General features: G+C 58.5%; 2 protein-coding genes and 2 non-coding genes across 4 annotated transcripts; all 4 read left to right on the top strand.

Moving 5' to 3' along the window:
- The first annotated feature begins 3,991 nt into the window (after positions 1-3,991).
- On the top strand, positions 3,992-8,006 carry PTGES3 (prostaglandin E synthase 3). The gene is made up of 7 exons (XM_042019750.1): positions 3,992-5,007; positions 5,100-5,169; positions 5,603-5,701; positions 5,907-5,996; positions 6,205-6,267; positions 6,667-6,691; positions 7,125-8,006. The coding sequence occupies exons 1-7, from the start codon at positions 4,853-4,855 to the stop codon at positions 7,142-7,144; spliced, it is 522 nt and encodes a 173-aa protein (XP_041875684.1). The 5' UTR covers positions 3,992-4,852; the 3' UTR covers positions 7,145-8,006.
- Positions 8,007-8,889: 883 nt separating this feature from the next.
- On the top strand, positions 8,890-12,333 carry ATP5F1B (ATP synthase F1 subunit beta). Its single transcript, XM_042019749.1, has 10 exons — positions 8,890-9,066; positions 9,669-9,851; positions 10,170-10,344; positions 10,477-10,598; positions 10,840-11,024; positions 11,133-11,291; positions 11,366-11,488; positions 11,572-11,784; positions 11,872-12,073; positions 12,150-12,333. Exons 1-10 carry the CDS (start codon positions 8,925-8,927, stop codon positions 12,245-12,247), a joined length of 1,602 nt encoding a protein of 533 aa, XP_041875683.1. The 5' UTR covers positions 8,890-8,924; the 3' UTR covers positions 12,248-12,333.
- On the top strand, positions 9,892-9,965 carry LOC121660398. The gene has a single exon (XR_006014656.1). It is a non-coding gene; the product is annotated as a small nucleolar RNA SNORD59 (small nucleolar RNA).
- LOC121660397 lies at positions 10,688-10,762 on the top strand. The gene has a single exon (XR_006014655.1). It is a non-coding gene; the product is annotated as a small nucleolar RNA SNORD59 (small nucleolar RNA).
- Positions 12,334-12,729: the final 396 nt, after the last annotated feature.

The following is a 12,729-nucleotide window of genomic DNA, read 5'->3' as shown; positions in this document are numbered from 1 at the left end:
GGCCCCGCCGGGCCGCGAGCGCTGCCCCGGGAGCCGCCCCGGCGCCGCCGAGCGCGGGCTCCCGCCGCGTGCTGACCTTGGGCTGCCCCGCCGGCGGGCGCTGGCGCCGGTGGGTCTTGCCCCGGTTATTGGTTGGGCCCGGCCCCGGTTACCGGGTGAGGGCGGAGCGCCCCGGCTCGACCGCCGGCCCCGGTTACTGGCTCGGTCCCGGCGTACCGCGATCCGGGCGGGACGTGCCGTCCCCGCTCCGGGCTGCGCGGAATGAATGGGGCTGCGCGGGGCGGCCCGGGTGGCGGGGGGTGCTCGGGGCGTGTTGCGCGTTTCTCGGTGGGTCGGTGGCCACCGGCATTTGCCGAACGGTGGCGGCCGAATCCGCGGAAAACTCCCGGTAAGTAACGCGTGGAACCATCCAGAGCGTGCAGGCGAGCGAATCTGTTTGTAAACTTCCACTTTTCCACGTAAAATCCATCCCTGGGATTTGCCCCGTCCCTGAAGGTGTCCGAGGCCAGGCTGGACAGGGCTTGGAGCCAGCCCAGGCTTGGAGCAGCCTGATCTGGTGGAAGGTGTCGCTGCCCATGGGCATCGGGTGGAACGGGATGGGCTTTAAGGTCCCTTCCAACCCAAACCGTTCCAGAATTCCGTGAAAAAACCGAGGAATAACGAAAAGGCCCCTCAGGAAGGGGTGGGAGCGCATGGAAACCCCCGGGGCAGCCGTGGTGCTGCTCTGCCCGGTGCAGGTGAGCTGCTGGATCTCCTCTGCGAGGGTGTCCACGTGCATCCCGAGCGGCGCTCCCCGGTGCCTGGGCTGCCGTGCCAAGGAGCCTAATTAACCGCCTTCGTTGGAATTCTCCCGGGGCTGCTTCAGCGACCCAAAACCAGCACGAGCTGCTCGTGGCAGAGCTCTGGTCAACATGAGTGTTCCCTCGCAGCGCTCAGGAAAGAAGAGCCAGGGTTTTCTGTGTGCAGGATGACGCTCAAGAGGGAAAACCGGCTGGGGAAGAAGAGCTGCACTGCCCTGGGAGCTGCAGGCAGCATTCCCACGTCTCCAGTGACAGGACAAGGGGAAATGGCTTCAAACTGCCAGAGAGCTGGGTTAGGTGGGATATTGGGGAAAAAAATCCTCCCTCTGAGGGTGTTGAGGCAGTGGAATGGATTTTCCAGAGGATGCCCCATCCCTGGAGGTGTCCAAGGCCAGGTTGGACGGGGCTTGGAGCAGCCTGGGGTAGTGGGAGGTGTCCCTGCCCATGGCAGGGGGGGGGGAGACTGGATGAGCTTCAAGGTCCCTTCTGACCCAAACCATTCCATGATTCTGTGACCTCCATGTGTCTGGCTGGAAGGACTGGAGGCAGTAGCACTTCCTGAGGTTTTGTTTTGTCAGGAATTTGGTCTGAGAACAGCATTACCCATTGGGGACCGGTGGCTTTTGGTCCCTTGTCCCCAGCCAGGCTTTTACTTTTGTTCTGAAACCCTGAACAGCGGAGGTGCTTCATCTTAACGTGAGTGAAAGTGAGAGAACTGTGATCAAGTTGGAGTTTTTTCATGTAATTTCTGTAGATTTCATCATCCTGAAACTGCAGCACTGCTGCCTCTGCGTAGAATCATCTAAAATGAGGCGCTTTTTAATGAGAAAAAGCACCTTTCCAGGGTGTATAAATGAAAAGTAATTTTGTAAAACAGGTTTTATTGCTGTCTGGGAGGGGAAAATCTTGCTGAGGGTCTGACTCCAGCAGTGTCCTCGAGCTGTAGGAACTGTCAGGATGCTTCCAGGAGACAAAGATTCCATAGGCACAGGCTATGGATGAGGAGCACAAGGAGAGCTTTGGGAACTTGCTCAGTGCCACAGATGGGGAGGGATTTGAGATTCCACTGGTGAGTTCAGCGTGTCAGGAGCCTCTGCTGTGCCAGAGACCGGGAGCTATCCATGGATATCCTACAGAGCCCCCATGGATTGGGCAGAGCTCTGAGGGCTCTGCGGTGAAGCTGAGCCTCCATGTTGCCCATCAGTGCTGCTGGGAAGGTTCTAGAACCTGTTCCACAGTGCTGGAATAACGATTGTCATCGGAATGTGGGGACTGGAAGAGCCAGAGGAGCTGCGGGGTGGCTGTGGCTGCTCAGGAAGTCCCCAAAACACAGGTGGATGGGACAGAGGAAATCCTCACCCTAACAGAGCACTGGGAACCAGGCTGGAGCAGGCTGAAATTCCCTTCTCTTTTCCCAAGAGATCAATCCCATGGGAGTGCTGGATAACCAAAACCTCCTTGGCAGGAGGCCGAGCTCCCTCGGGATTTGAGTGGGCAGGATGGAGGAGCTCTGTAACAGGTGGCTGCCCACAAGTCCCGGTGGTGGGTCAGTGCCTGTGAGAGGAGATTCTCCGTGGGTGTGTGGGAACACTGGGAGCACTGGGAGCACGTGCACGGCTCCCCACGGGCTGCTGCGTGTGGTTGTCTCCTGGGAATCTCCGTGTGGGCAGGAGACAAAAAGGAGCTGCGGCTTCCGCCTCATCCCAACTCTCCGGCAGGTCCTGCGGTACTGGTTGGAACGGTGAGGCCTGACTGAAGCTCACAGGGAGGTTTCCCTCCTCCCTTTGGGAGGTTGAGATTGGAAAAGCAGATAAAAGGAGGAGAGGCAGCTCCAGCGCATTCCGGGCACGGGGTGAATTCCCGGGAAAGCAGCGTGGGTTTAGGTTCAGAAGCGTGAATTATGGCCGAGTAAAACTTATCTGGGACTTCACTGCTGTCCAGCTGGGGCGGGTGTGTGTTTCCTTGAGCTGAGTAGGATTTCTGGAAGCGCTGTGAGTTCTGTTGGTGCCTCAAATCGCCGATCCTGGCGGAGATGCCGAGGTCACGGCCGAGAGCCGGGACGCGTGCGGCTCCTTGGGAAGGCTGGAGATGTCTCCATTGACATTGAGAACTGGGAAGTGTTAACACCATTCAGCCCCTGCGTCATCCAGGCAGGGACACTGAGATTTCTGTTGGATAACGGGGCTGGAGCGACGTTCCAAGTGCCCCACGCTGGGGGGTTTTGTCTCCCAGCACACAGGGAGCAGAGCGGGGCGTTTCTCATCCTCCTTTCCTTTTGAGAGTCTTTCATTCCCTGTTAAAAAAGAGGAAATCTGTGTCCAAGAAGGGTTTAAAAATACCCCAGTAAGAAAATCGCTGCTCTGCTGCTGCACTTCACCTGAATAAGGTGATAATTAACATTCCCTAAAATGCTGCAGCAAGTTTTCACCCCTGGAACATCATCTTGCTGAAACTCAAGGCTGAATTCAGAATCCACTTGTTTTTATGCTCTTGGTAATGAAATCCTTGGACATGGGTCTCTGACCAGGTGTTCTTGCACCTACAAGAGGTGTTGGGGCTGCCCGAGGCATCGTGGCCATTCTGCTGCCTTTCCTTGAGCTGGCACCAGTGTGTCCAAGGACCTGGTGGCACTGGGGGAACTCAGAGGTGGCTGGTTTGGGGTTCAGCTGGAGCTGGGCTGTGCCATGGTTGGGTTCATCCCAGGGAAATATGGACGGGAGCAGGTAGGAGCCTTTGGGTGTGTCACTTTGCTAAATGTGCCACAGCTCAATGCCAGCAATTAATTGATGATCAGGTGAGTCAAAATGTGATCTGGAAGTTTAGGAAAGGTCAGCTTAACAAAAGGTCTGAAAAGTTCAGGTTTTGGTCAGATATTGGCTTAGAGAGCAGCACAAGCTGCTGTCACAGGCTGTGTCACATCGACTTCCCTGCTTGAGATCCTTATCCAGCTCAGAGCCTTCCACCTCATCCCACTGCAGCTCTCAGCTGGGAAAAATTCCTCCCTGAGAGGCTGGTGAGGCACAGGAATGGCAGATAAATGGGGAATGGTTAAAGAGGAGATTAAAATGGGATATTAGGATGAAATTCCTCCCTCTGAGGTCCTGGAATGGCTTTCCCAGAGCAGCTGTGGCTGCCCCATCCCTGGCAGTGTCCAAGGCCAGGTTGGACGGGGCTTGGAACAACCTGGGATGGTGGAAGGTGTCCCTGCCATGGCAGGGGGTGGCACTGGCTGAACTTTAAGGTCCCTCCCAACCCCAACCGTTCCATGATTCCCTGATCTCGGGAGGACAGACGAGTGTGAGGAACACCCGTGGCCTCTGTGCCGTAGCAACAGCCCTGCTGGGAGGCTGTTTGGTTCTCCTGGAATGCAGGCGTTCCCTGGGCTCGGCCTCAGTTGCCAGGGAAGGACTGGAAGGGGGGGGGAGGAGGTGTCCAAGCCCAGCCAGGTCGTTTTCCCCACTCCACAGAGCACAGAGTGCTGCAGGTGAGTTCTCAGGGTGGAACTGCAAACACAGGAGTTGGTCCAGAGCTCTGTGGCTTTCCCAGCCCCCCTGGACACGCTGTTGCTTTTTGAGGTGGTTGTGCAAAGTCAGAAGAACTCCAAAGTGCATGGGAATCCCAGTGTGAGTACTTGGGAGGTTGTAAAGAGGTTGGAGGAGTGATTTTCCAACCTGTGCTGACTTAATTGGGTCTTAATCATAGCAAATCCATTTGTTTATAGTATCAATACCCCAAAAAATGGGGGTTTTTTCAGTAGTTTTACTTTAGGTTACTCTGAAACCATGCAGCTGTCGGAGGTGGTGGAGCTGCTGTCACAGTCTGTACTAGCTCATCCTGAAGTTTATCAAAATCTTGATCTGCTGAAATGTTTATTTCAGTCTCAGATTTCAGTAGCTCCTCCCAGGAGCTTTCTGGGGGCGTCACACACCGAATGCATCATTTCGTTTTATTCCTGCTCTCTCTTTTCAGCTTTAAGCCCCTTTAAAGAATAACAGTAAGCTCAAAATGCAGGTTTTAAGCGCAGAAAAAAGGTTTTTTTGGTGGATTTCTTGATGAAAATCAATGCCCTCGTGTGTCCCTGCTGTGCCCACAGGCAGCCTGCCTCTGCAAAGTGGTACGACCGGAGGGACTACGTCTTTATCGAGTTCTGTGTTGAAGACAGCAAAGACGTAAACGTAAATTTTGAAAAGTCCAAACTCACATTCAGGTGAGTAACTCAGGCCCAGGGAGGGCTGAGGAGAAGCAGATTTATTCTACGACATGTTTCGGGCTAAATACCGATTTCTTTTTCTCTTGCAGTTGTCTTGGAGGAAGTGATAACTTTAAACATTTAAATGAAATCGATCTTTTTAATAATATCGATCCAAATGTGAGTATCCTCTTGACTTTTCCCAGCTTCTCAGTGCTGGAGCCTGGTGAGGGGCTGGCACAGGTTGTCCAGAGAAATTACAGATGTTCCATCCCTGGAAGTGTTCAAGGCCAAGTTGGAGCAACCTGGGTTAGTGGAAGGTGTCCCTGCTCGTGGCAGGAGGGTGGAACTGGATGGGCTTTAATGTCCTTTCCAACCCAAACCATTCCATGGTGATCCTAAAAAAAACACCACCTTCTTTAGGCTGTTCCCTGGATTCTGGGAAATTTACTCCTTGGAAGATAAAAGCTCAAACTCCAGATCCATGAAACCTTCTCTGGGTGGTATTTTCCAGGACAAGGAATAAGGGAAGAGGTTAAGATAAAGGAGGGATGTCAGCAGTTCCTGGTGAAGGTCATCCTGGTGGTACTAATGGGTGTTTGGTCTTTTTCAGGAATCAAAGCATAAAAGAACAGACAGATCCATCTTGTGTTGTTTACGAAAAGGAGAGTCTGGTCAGGCATGGCCAAGGTTAACAAAAGAGAGGGCAAAGGTGGGTTTGGGCATCTGCTGCCTCCCCTGGCTTTTAATTTAGTGAATATTTGGGTCATGTTCAAATTTTGGAGCAGTTTTGGGTGACTTTCCTGCTCCTGATCCGACGGCAGCTCTCATTAACCTGCCTCTTGTAACTGACAGCCAGTTACTTCCTTGTCCTTAAATAATTCCTTGTCCTTAAATAACTCCTGGTGTTGGTGCAGCTCAACTGGCTCAGCGTGGACTTCAACAACTGGAAAGACTGGGAAGATGACTCAGATGAAGACATGTCCAATTTCGATCGCTTTTCCGAGGTAGGGGACAACGAATTCCTGGAGTTTGGGGGTTGCCAGGCAATGAATCCGGGGATTTTTTTGTACCATCACTTTGTAATTCCTGCATGGGGGACCTGATTTGTTAAAGCAAGGGGGGGCCTGTTGGTTTAGAACCAATTCAGGCTGGTTTTGGGTGGAAAGTGGGGTTGGATTCATCCCGAAGTGGGGCTGTTGTGTCTCTGAGCAGATGATGAACAACATGGGAGGAGACGACGATGTAGACTTGCCAGAAGTAGATGGGGCAGATGATGTGAGTACATGTGGGTGGAGTAAACACCTGCAGGGCTGGCTCCGAAGTCCTGCACTCGCCCCTCAGCCCTGCAAAAGGCTTAAACAGCCCCAAACCTTGATTGCACAGGTGATGTCACCTGGGGAAGCCACTTCCCTCCCCTCTCAGTGCCAGGGACGCCAGTTTGGTGTCTGTGTCTCTGTGCAGTGACAGGGGTTCATTGCGGGTCTGTGGGCTCTGCAGTGAGGCCAAACTAAGCTCACTGAGTCCTCTGGAACTTGGAGTTCCTCAAAATCCCTGCTCTGCCCGAGAGGGGATCCAGATTTGGGAACAGCAGCTCTTTGCTGGCGGGGGGGTGGGAGAGGAAAAGCGCCTTCAGCGCTGTCTGCTCCACTTAAGGTTGTTCGTTCTCCTTTCCAGGACTCACCAGACAGTGATGATGAAAGTAAGTTGTTGTTTTCCCCTCATACACCTGCTGAAAGCTCCGAGCCGGCCTCGGGCAGGGCCAGCAGATGTTCATCCTGGCCGCCAGCTAAAGCCAGCACTGGGAGACAAATCTAATCTGGGAAAGCCTCTCCACGCAAGCCCCAAATACCAGTTTGACCTTCCCAAAGCAGCTGCAGTCCCAGGCAGGCTTTGGCTTTAGGAGCAGCACGTGCTCGGGGTGGCTCTGGCACGGATTTCCCTCGGGAAGAGCCAGGGGGAGAGATCAGAGGCCCCAAACTGCCCTGTGACCTCCTTGGTTGGAGGCCAGGTCATCTTGCTTGTGTCCCTTGTGACATAATAGTGCTGTGGGAGCTTTTAAAAACCAACCAAGCAAAAAATAAAACCCACAAACCAATCCTAAACCACTAACTGTCTTCTCTCTTTCCCTCTAGAAATGCCGGATCTGGAGTAAGGCAGACTGTTGTCTTCAGGGTTTTGGGGAAAGAAGTTCATCACAACATTTCATAATTGAGATAAGAATTCCTGAGTTGATAGCCAGCCCTAAAGGGAGATCCTGCATCCTTTAACCCATTTTCAGTCCATTTTAAATGGCTTCACTGATGGTAGGTGTGTCCCATGGCACGGGGCGGTCTTAAAGCCACGAGAGGCAATAACGTTATGCATGAACCGTTTTCCAGACTTCCAAAAAAACAAGAAAAAAAACCACCAAACCAACCCAATTGAGGTGTAGGCAATCCGTACAGAACAGTTGCAATAAAGTTTACAGAGCCTCCTTGCCTCGTAGCAGATGTAATTACAATGGGAGAACCCTGAATTAACACCGAGTGGTAAACGAGCATTTTTTTCCCCTTCCCCCCCCCCCTCCCCGCCCCTCCACGGCCTAAAATTGTCCATTTGTACCGGGAACAAAACTTGTCATCGGCTCCCCAAATTTAGCAGGCGAGGCGCATCCCTCTGTGGTGTCTTCAGGTCTGTTCCACTAAAAGTTTGTATTGAAAAGGAAAACTTTCAATTCTCCTTGTTTGGTGTTCGCCCCCGAGCCCCGACCGGTGCCGGTGGCCGGAGCCTGCCCCTGGTCCCGTGTGACCCCCAGACCTTTCCACCTCCTCGCCCGGGGTGTGAGTGGCTGTACATTGTTGCTTGTCAATCTGTACATTTAGACCAAATCGTATTTGCACTGTGGGTTTGGCAGCAAGTGACAGACCGTGGGGCGCGCGGGCGCCTGCGACCGGGCTGAAAAACCTCAATTTATGTTCAGAGCAGCTGGGATTTTTTTAATGTCTGCATTCTTTCTAATAAACTGTTGAAGACTCCCTGGCTCTCCTTCGGCCTGGGCCCTGTGCATTCCTCAGCGCCGCGGGGACATGTGGGTCAGTGGGGTGGGATCCCCTCCTGGCAGGGGTCAGTGGGGTGGGATCCCCTCCTGGGAGGGGTCAGTGGTTGGGATCCCCTCCCATTGGGAGCAATAGGGGTCAGTGGGGCAGGTTCCCCTCACGGGGGGAGTCAGGAGGGTGGGATCCCCTAATCCCCTGCGATGTGGGGCAGTTTGGGGCTGGTGGGGTGGGATCCTTTCCTATGGAGGGCAGGTGGGGAGGGTTCCCCCCTCTCTTGGGGGGCAGCAGAGAAATGGGAGGGGGGTCCCAGTCCGTCGGGGTGGGGTGGGGTTTTGGCTCCTGGGAGAGAGCAGGGCCCGGTGGCTCGGGCTCAGCCCGTTACGGGGCGGCCCCTGGGGGCTCTACAACGGCACCCGGCCGTGTGAGGCGGACACGGCGTCCGGGCGGGGCGGTGCGTACGCGGGCCCGGTGAGGGGCGGCCCTCTCGGGGCGGTGCCGTGACGCGGGGTGGAGCAAAACCGCAAAGGGGGTGGAGGAGGGCCCGTCACGGGCCCGGTGCGGCCGGCGCGGCCTCGTTCGCGGTCACGGCGCCCGCCCAAGGACAAGCGCGGGACACGTGCGCTGCCGCTTCCGCTGACCTTCGCCCGGGACACGCCCCTTCCCGCACGTCACCCTATCAGACTGCAGCGCGCTTTGACAGACGGACTCAAAACCCAATCGCGAAGAGGCGCAGAGAGGGCGCCGCATCGGTGTGACCAATGGGAGCGCGAATTTTCCCGGCGCCTCTCGGCGGGGCAGCCAATGGGTGCGCGGTGCGGCGGTGACGCGCGGCTCGGCGGCCCCGCCCTGCGGGGGCCGTGAGGGGCGGGCGGGACGCGGGGCTCAGTCGGCGCCGCCATGTTGGGGCTCGCGGGTCGTGCCGCCGCCGCCGCCGCCGCGGCTCGGCCGCTGCTGCCCCGCGGGGCCACCCCGGGCCGGGACCTCCTCCCGCTCCTCCTCGGCCGCGGGGCCGCCCCGGCCGCCGCCGCTGTCGGGGCGCGTGAGTGCGGGGCGGGCCGGGGTCACCTTGGGGCCTGAGCGGGCAAGGGGCGCGGGGTGCCGGTGGTCAGGTCCCCGTTACCGGGATGGGGTGCGGTGTGCCGAGCGGGCAGGACGAGGGGATGGGCTGCGGCAGTGGAGCAGCGGCCCTGGTGGGTGGGCGTGGGGGCACTCAGACGCTGCAGGGGCTTCGGTTGTACCGGGGGAGGGGGTTCCGGGAGTCCTGGGTGCGCTGAGGGAAGGGGGTTCGGGGGTCCTGCGTGCCCTGAGCGGGGTGCAGGGGCTGCGGCTGTACCCGGAGTGGGGTGCAGAGGTCCCAGGTGCGCTGAGGAGGGTTCAGGGGGTCCTGGGTGTATCGAAGGAGGGGGGCCAGGCGCTCGTGGGTGCATCAAGAGAGGGAGTCAAGGGTTTACCGAGCGGGGTGTGGGGATTCAGGGTGCACTGAGCAAGGGGGCTCAGGGGGTCCTGAGTGCACCGAGGGGGTTCAGGGGTCTCGGGCACACCCCACGAGCTGCAGGGGAGCCCCATCACCGCACCCGCAAGGCACACGGAGCCCGGAGCTGCCCTGCCCCGGCTGACCTTGACTCGTCCCTCTCCCCCCAGGACGGGACTATGCCGCCCAGGCAGCCCCCGCCGCCAAGGCCGGCTCCACCACCGGCCGCATCGTGGCCGTCATCGGGGCCGTGGTGGATGTGCAGTTCGACGAGGGGCTGCCCCCCATCCTGAACGCCCTTGAGGTGCAGGGCAGGGAGACTCGGCTGGTGCTGGAGGTGGCTCAGCACCTGGGTGAGCACCTGGCGTGAGGAAGGAGGGCATGGGGAGGGGTCCTCCTGTGATGATGATTCCAATGACTTTCGTTCTCCTGAGCTTGCTGAAGCCATGGATTTCAATCTGAGGAGAAGGAAAATGGCTGCCCGAGGGCTGTGGCTGCAGGGCTGGAGCATGGGCTCGGTTTTCCTCAGGGCTATTTTATTCCTGCGGCTCCTCTTGGTCATTCTCCCAGCAGAATGTCCCCTTGGCAGGACTTGGGGAAGCCACCAGCAGCTGTCCCCAGGGTCAGCCTGAGGACACCGTGGTGACTGTGCTGTCCTTGGGCCTTGGCAGGGGAGAACACCGTGCGCACCATTGCCATGGACGGCACAGAAGGGCTGGTGAGGGGACAGAAGGTGCTGGACTCTGGTGCTCCCATCCGCATCCCCGTGGGCCCTGAGACCCTGGGCAGGATCATGAATGTCATCGGGGAACCCATCGACGAGAGGGGCCCCATCACAACCAAACAGTGAGTGACACACGAGGTGTGAGCAGGGACGTGGCTCTGGCTCTCCTGGGTCACAGCGGGGCCTGTCCCCTGCCAGCCCCCAGCCCGGGGGGGCTCAGAGCAGCTGCCCACTCCCTTCCTCTCCTGCTCCAGGTTTGCTGCTATCCACGCCGAGGCCCCCGAGTTCGTGGAGATGAGCGTCGAGCAGGAGATCCTGGTGACAGGGATCAAGGTTGTGGATCTGTTGGCTCCCTACGCCAAGGGTGGCAAGATCGGTATGTGACCCCCAGAGCAGGGGTGGGTCTGGGGAGGGGGCACCCGACGGTCCCTCTGGGATTCCCAGCAGTTCCTCTGGGGAGCTTTTCCTTCACTGATGATTCACTCCATGACTTTCGTTCTCCTGAGCTTGCTGAAGCAACGCTTTTTGTATCTGAGGAGGAAAGAGCTGAAGGGAGACCCCGGGGGCAGCTAGGCTGGTGTGGGGCTGAGCAGGATCCCTGCTTCCCCCCTTGCCAGGTTTGTTTGGAGGTGCTGGTGTCGGCAAGACTGTGCTGATCATGGAGCTGATCAACAACGTGGCCAAGGCCCACGGTGGTTACTCGGTGTTCGCCGGCGTGGGCGAGAGAACCCGCGAGGGCAACGACTTGTACCACGAGATGATCGAGTCTGGGGTCATCAACCTGAAAGATGCCACTTCCAAGGTGTGTGGAGTCCCCCAGAGGGGTGCTGGGTCCCCCTGGGGAGGTTCTGGATCCCTTGACGCAGTGCCAGGCAGTGACACCGTGCTCACCTCAGGGTCCCACCCGCAGGTCGCCCTGGTCTACGGGCAGATGAACGAGCCCCCGGGCGCCCGTGCCAGGGTGGCCCTGACGGGGCTGACGGTGGCCGAGTACTTCAGGGACCAGGAGGGTCAGGATGTGCTGCTCTTCATCGACAACATCTTCCGCTTCACCCAGGCTGGCTCCGAGGTCTGTGCTGGGCACAGGGAGGGTGCACCGAGCCCCCCCTTGTGCTCTGTCCCCTCACCTCTGTCCCCTCACAGGTGTCGGCCCTGCTGGGCAGAATCCCCTCAGCCGTGGGCTACCAGCCCACGCTGGCCACTGACATGGGCACCATGCAGGAGCGCATCACCACCACGCGCAAGGGCTCCATCACCTCGGTGCAGGTGAGGGCTGCACCGACCCCAGCGTCCTGGGCGGCTGCGTCACCTGCCTGGGACCGACTGTCCCCAACCCTCTGTGTCCCCAGGCCATTTATGTGCCGGCCGACGACTTGACTGACCCTGCGCCTGCCACCACCTTTGCCCACTTGGACGCCACCACGGTGTTGTCCCGTGCCATCGCTGAGCTGGGCATCTACCCGGCTGTGGACCCCCTGGACTCCACCTCCCGCATCATGGACCCCAACATCGTGGGCCCCGAGCACTACGACGTGGCTCGGGGTGTGCAGAAGATCCTGCAGGTGAGGGGGCCGGGGTAGCCCCTCCCCATGGGCTGCTGGGGTGGGGGATCAGCACTGGTCACTCACCCCATGTGTCCCCCTCCCCAGGACTATAAGTCACTGCAGGACATCATCGCCATCCTGGGCATGGACGAGTTGTCCGAGGAGGACAAACTGACCGTGGCCCGCGCCCGCAAGATCCAGCGGTTCCTGTCCCAGCCCTTCCAGGTGGCCGAGGTCTTTACTGGCCACATGGGCAAGTTGGTGCCACTCAAAGAGACCATCAAGGGCTTCAAGCAGATCCTGGCAGGTGAGGTGGCCCCCGGGGGACCTGGGGGAGCCCGGCTGGGCCTCCCACTCCCCCCTGACACGGTGTCTCTCCCCAGGTGAATACGACCACCTGCCTGAGCAGGCCTTCTACATGGTGGGGCCCATCGAGGAGGCGGTGGCCAAGGCAGAGAAGCTGGCAGAGGAACATGCCTGAGCCCCCCTGACCACCCCCACCCCCGGCTCCGCTGGGGCCGGCCCCCCAGTATTTAACATTTCCAATAAAACATCGGTGAAAACGTTCCCAGGCTCTGTGTGCTGTGGCTGCTGCTCCCAGGGGGCTGGAGGGGTCTGGATCCTGGGAGCCCCCCAGCCCTGGGGCTCCCCCTGACCCCCTCACCCCAGGATCCCCTCCATGGGGGGGTTGTGCTGGATTCTTTCCCAGCTGCTGCAGCAGTGCACGGACCCCGGCCCTGGGGGCTCCCCAGGAGGGAAAAGAGTCCCCCCTTGTTTTATGGGGTCCCCAGGAGTAGGGGGGAACCCCTTCCTCCCATGGGGCCCCCAGAACAGCAGCGTCCCCCCTCCACTGCACGGACAGCGCGGGGGGGGGACAGATGCTGGTGCCGTGTCATTCCCCAGCCCTGTGTGTCCGTCTGTCTGTCCCAGTCCCCGCCGTTCCCCCCGCCCCCCCCGCGCAGC

The sequence above is a fragment of the Corvus kubaryi genome, unplaced genomic scaffold (genome assembly GCF_017639235.1).
Source record: "Corvus kubaryi isolate FWS band 111438036 unplaced genomic scaffold, C.kubaryi_AGA036_p1.0 35011, whole genome shotgun sequence".
In the NCBI taxonomy this organism is placed as follows: domain Eukaryota; kingdom Metazoa; phylum Chordata; class Aves; order Passeriformes; family Corvidae; genus Corvus; species Corvus kubaryi.
Note: the sequence above shows the minus strand (reverse complement) of the source record. Positions and strands in the feature narration are given on the sequence as shown.

Bases quoted from the DNA above. Each gene is read 5' to 3' on its own strand.
- PTGES3 (XM_042019750.1), top strand. From the start codon at position 4,853: ATGAAAATCAATGCCCTCGTGTGTCCCTGCTGTGCCCACAGGCAGCCT. The intron at 5,702-5,906 runs GTGGGTTTGGGC...GTGTTGGTGCAG, and splicing joins TAACAAAAGAGAGGGCAAAG to CTCAACTGGCTCAGCGTGGA. The intron at 6,692-7,124 runs GTAAGTTGTTGT...CTTTCCCTCTAG, and splicing joins ACCAGACAGTGATGATGAAA to AAATGCCGGATCTGGAGTAA.
- ATP5F1B (XM_042019749.1), top strand. From the start codon at position 8,925: ATGTTGGGGCTCGCGGGTCGTGCCGCCGCCGCCGCCGCCGCGGCTCGG. The intron at 9,067-9,668 runs GTGAGTGCGGGG...CTCTCCCCCCAG, and splicing joins CGCCGCCGCTGTCGGGGCGC to GACGGGACTATGCCGCCCAG. The intron at 10,345-10,476 runs GTGAGTGACACA...CTCCTGCTCCAG, and splicing joins GGCCCCATCACAACCAAACA to GTTTGCTGCTATCCACGCCG.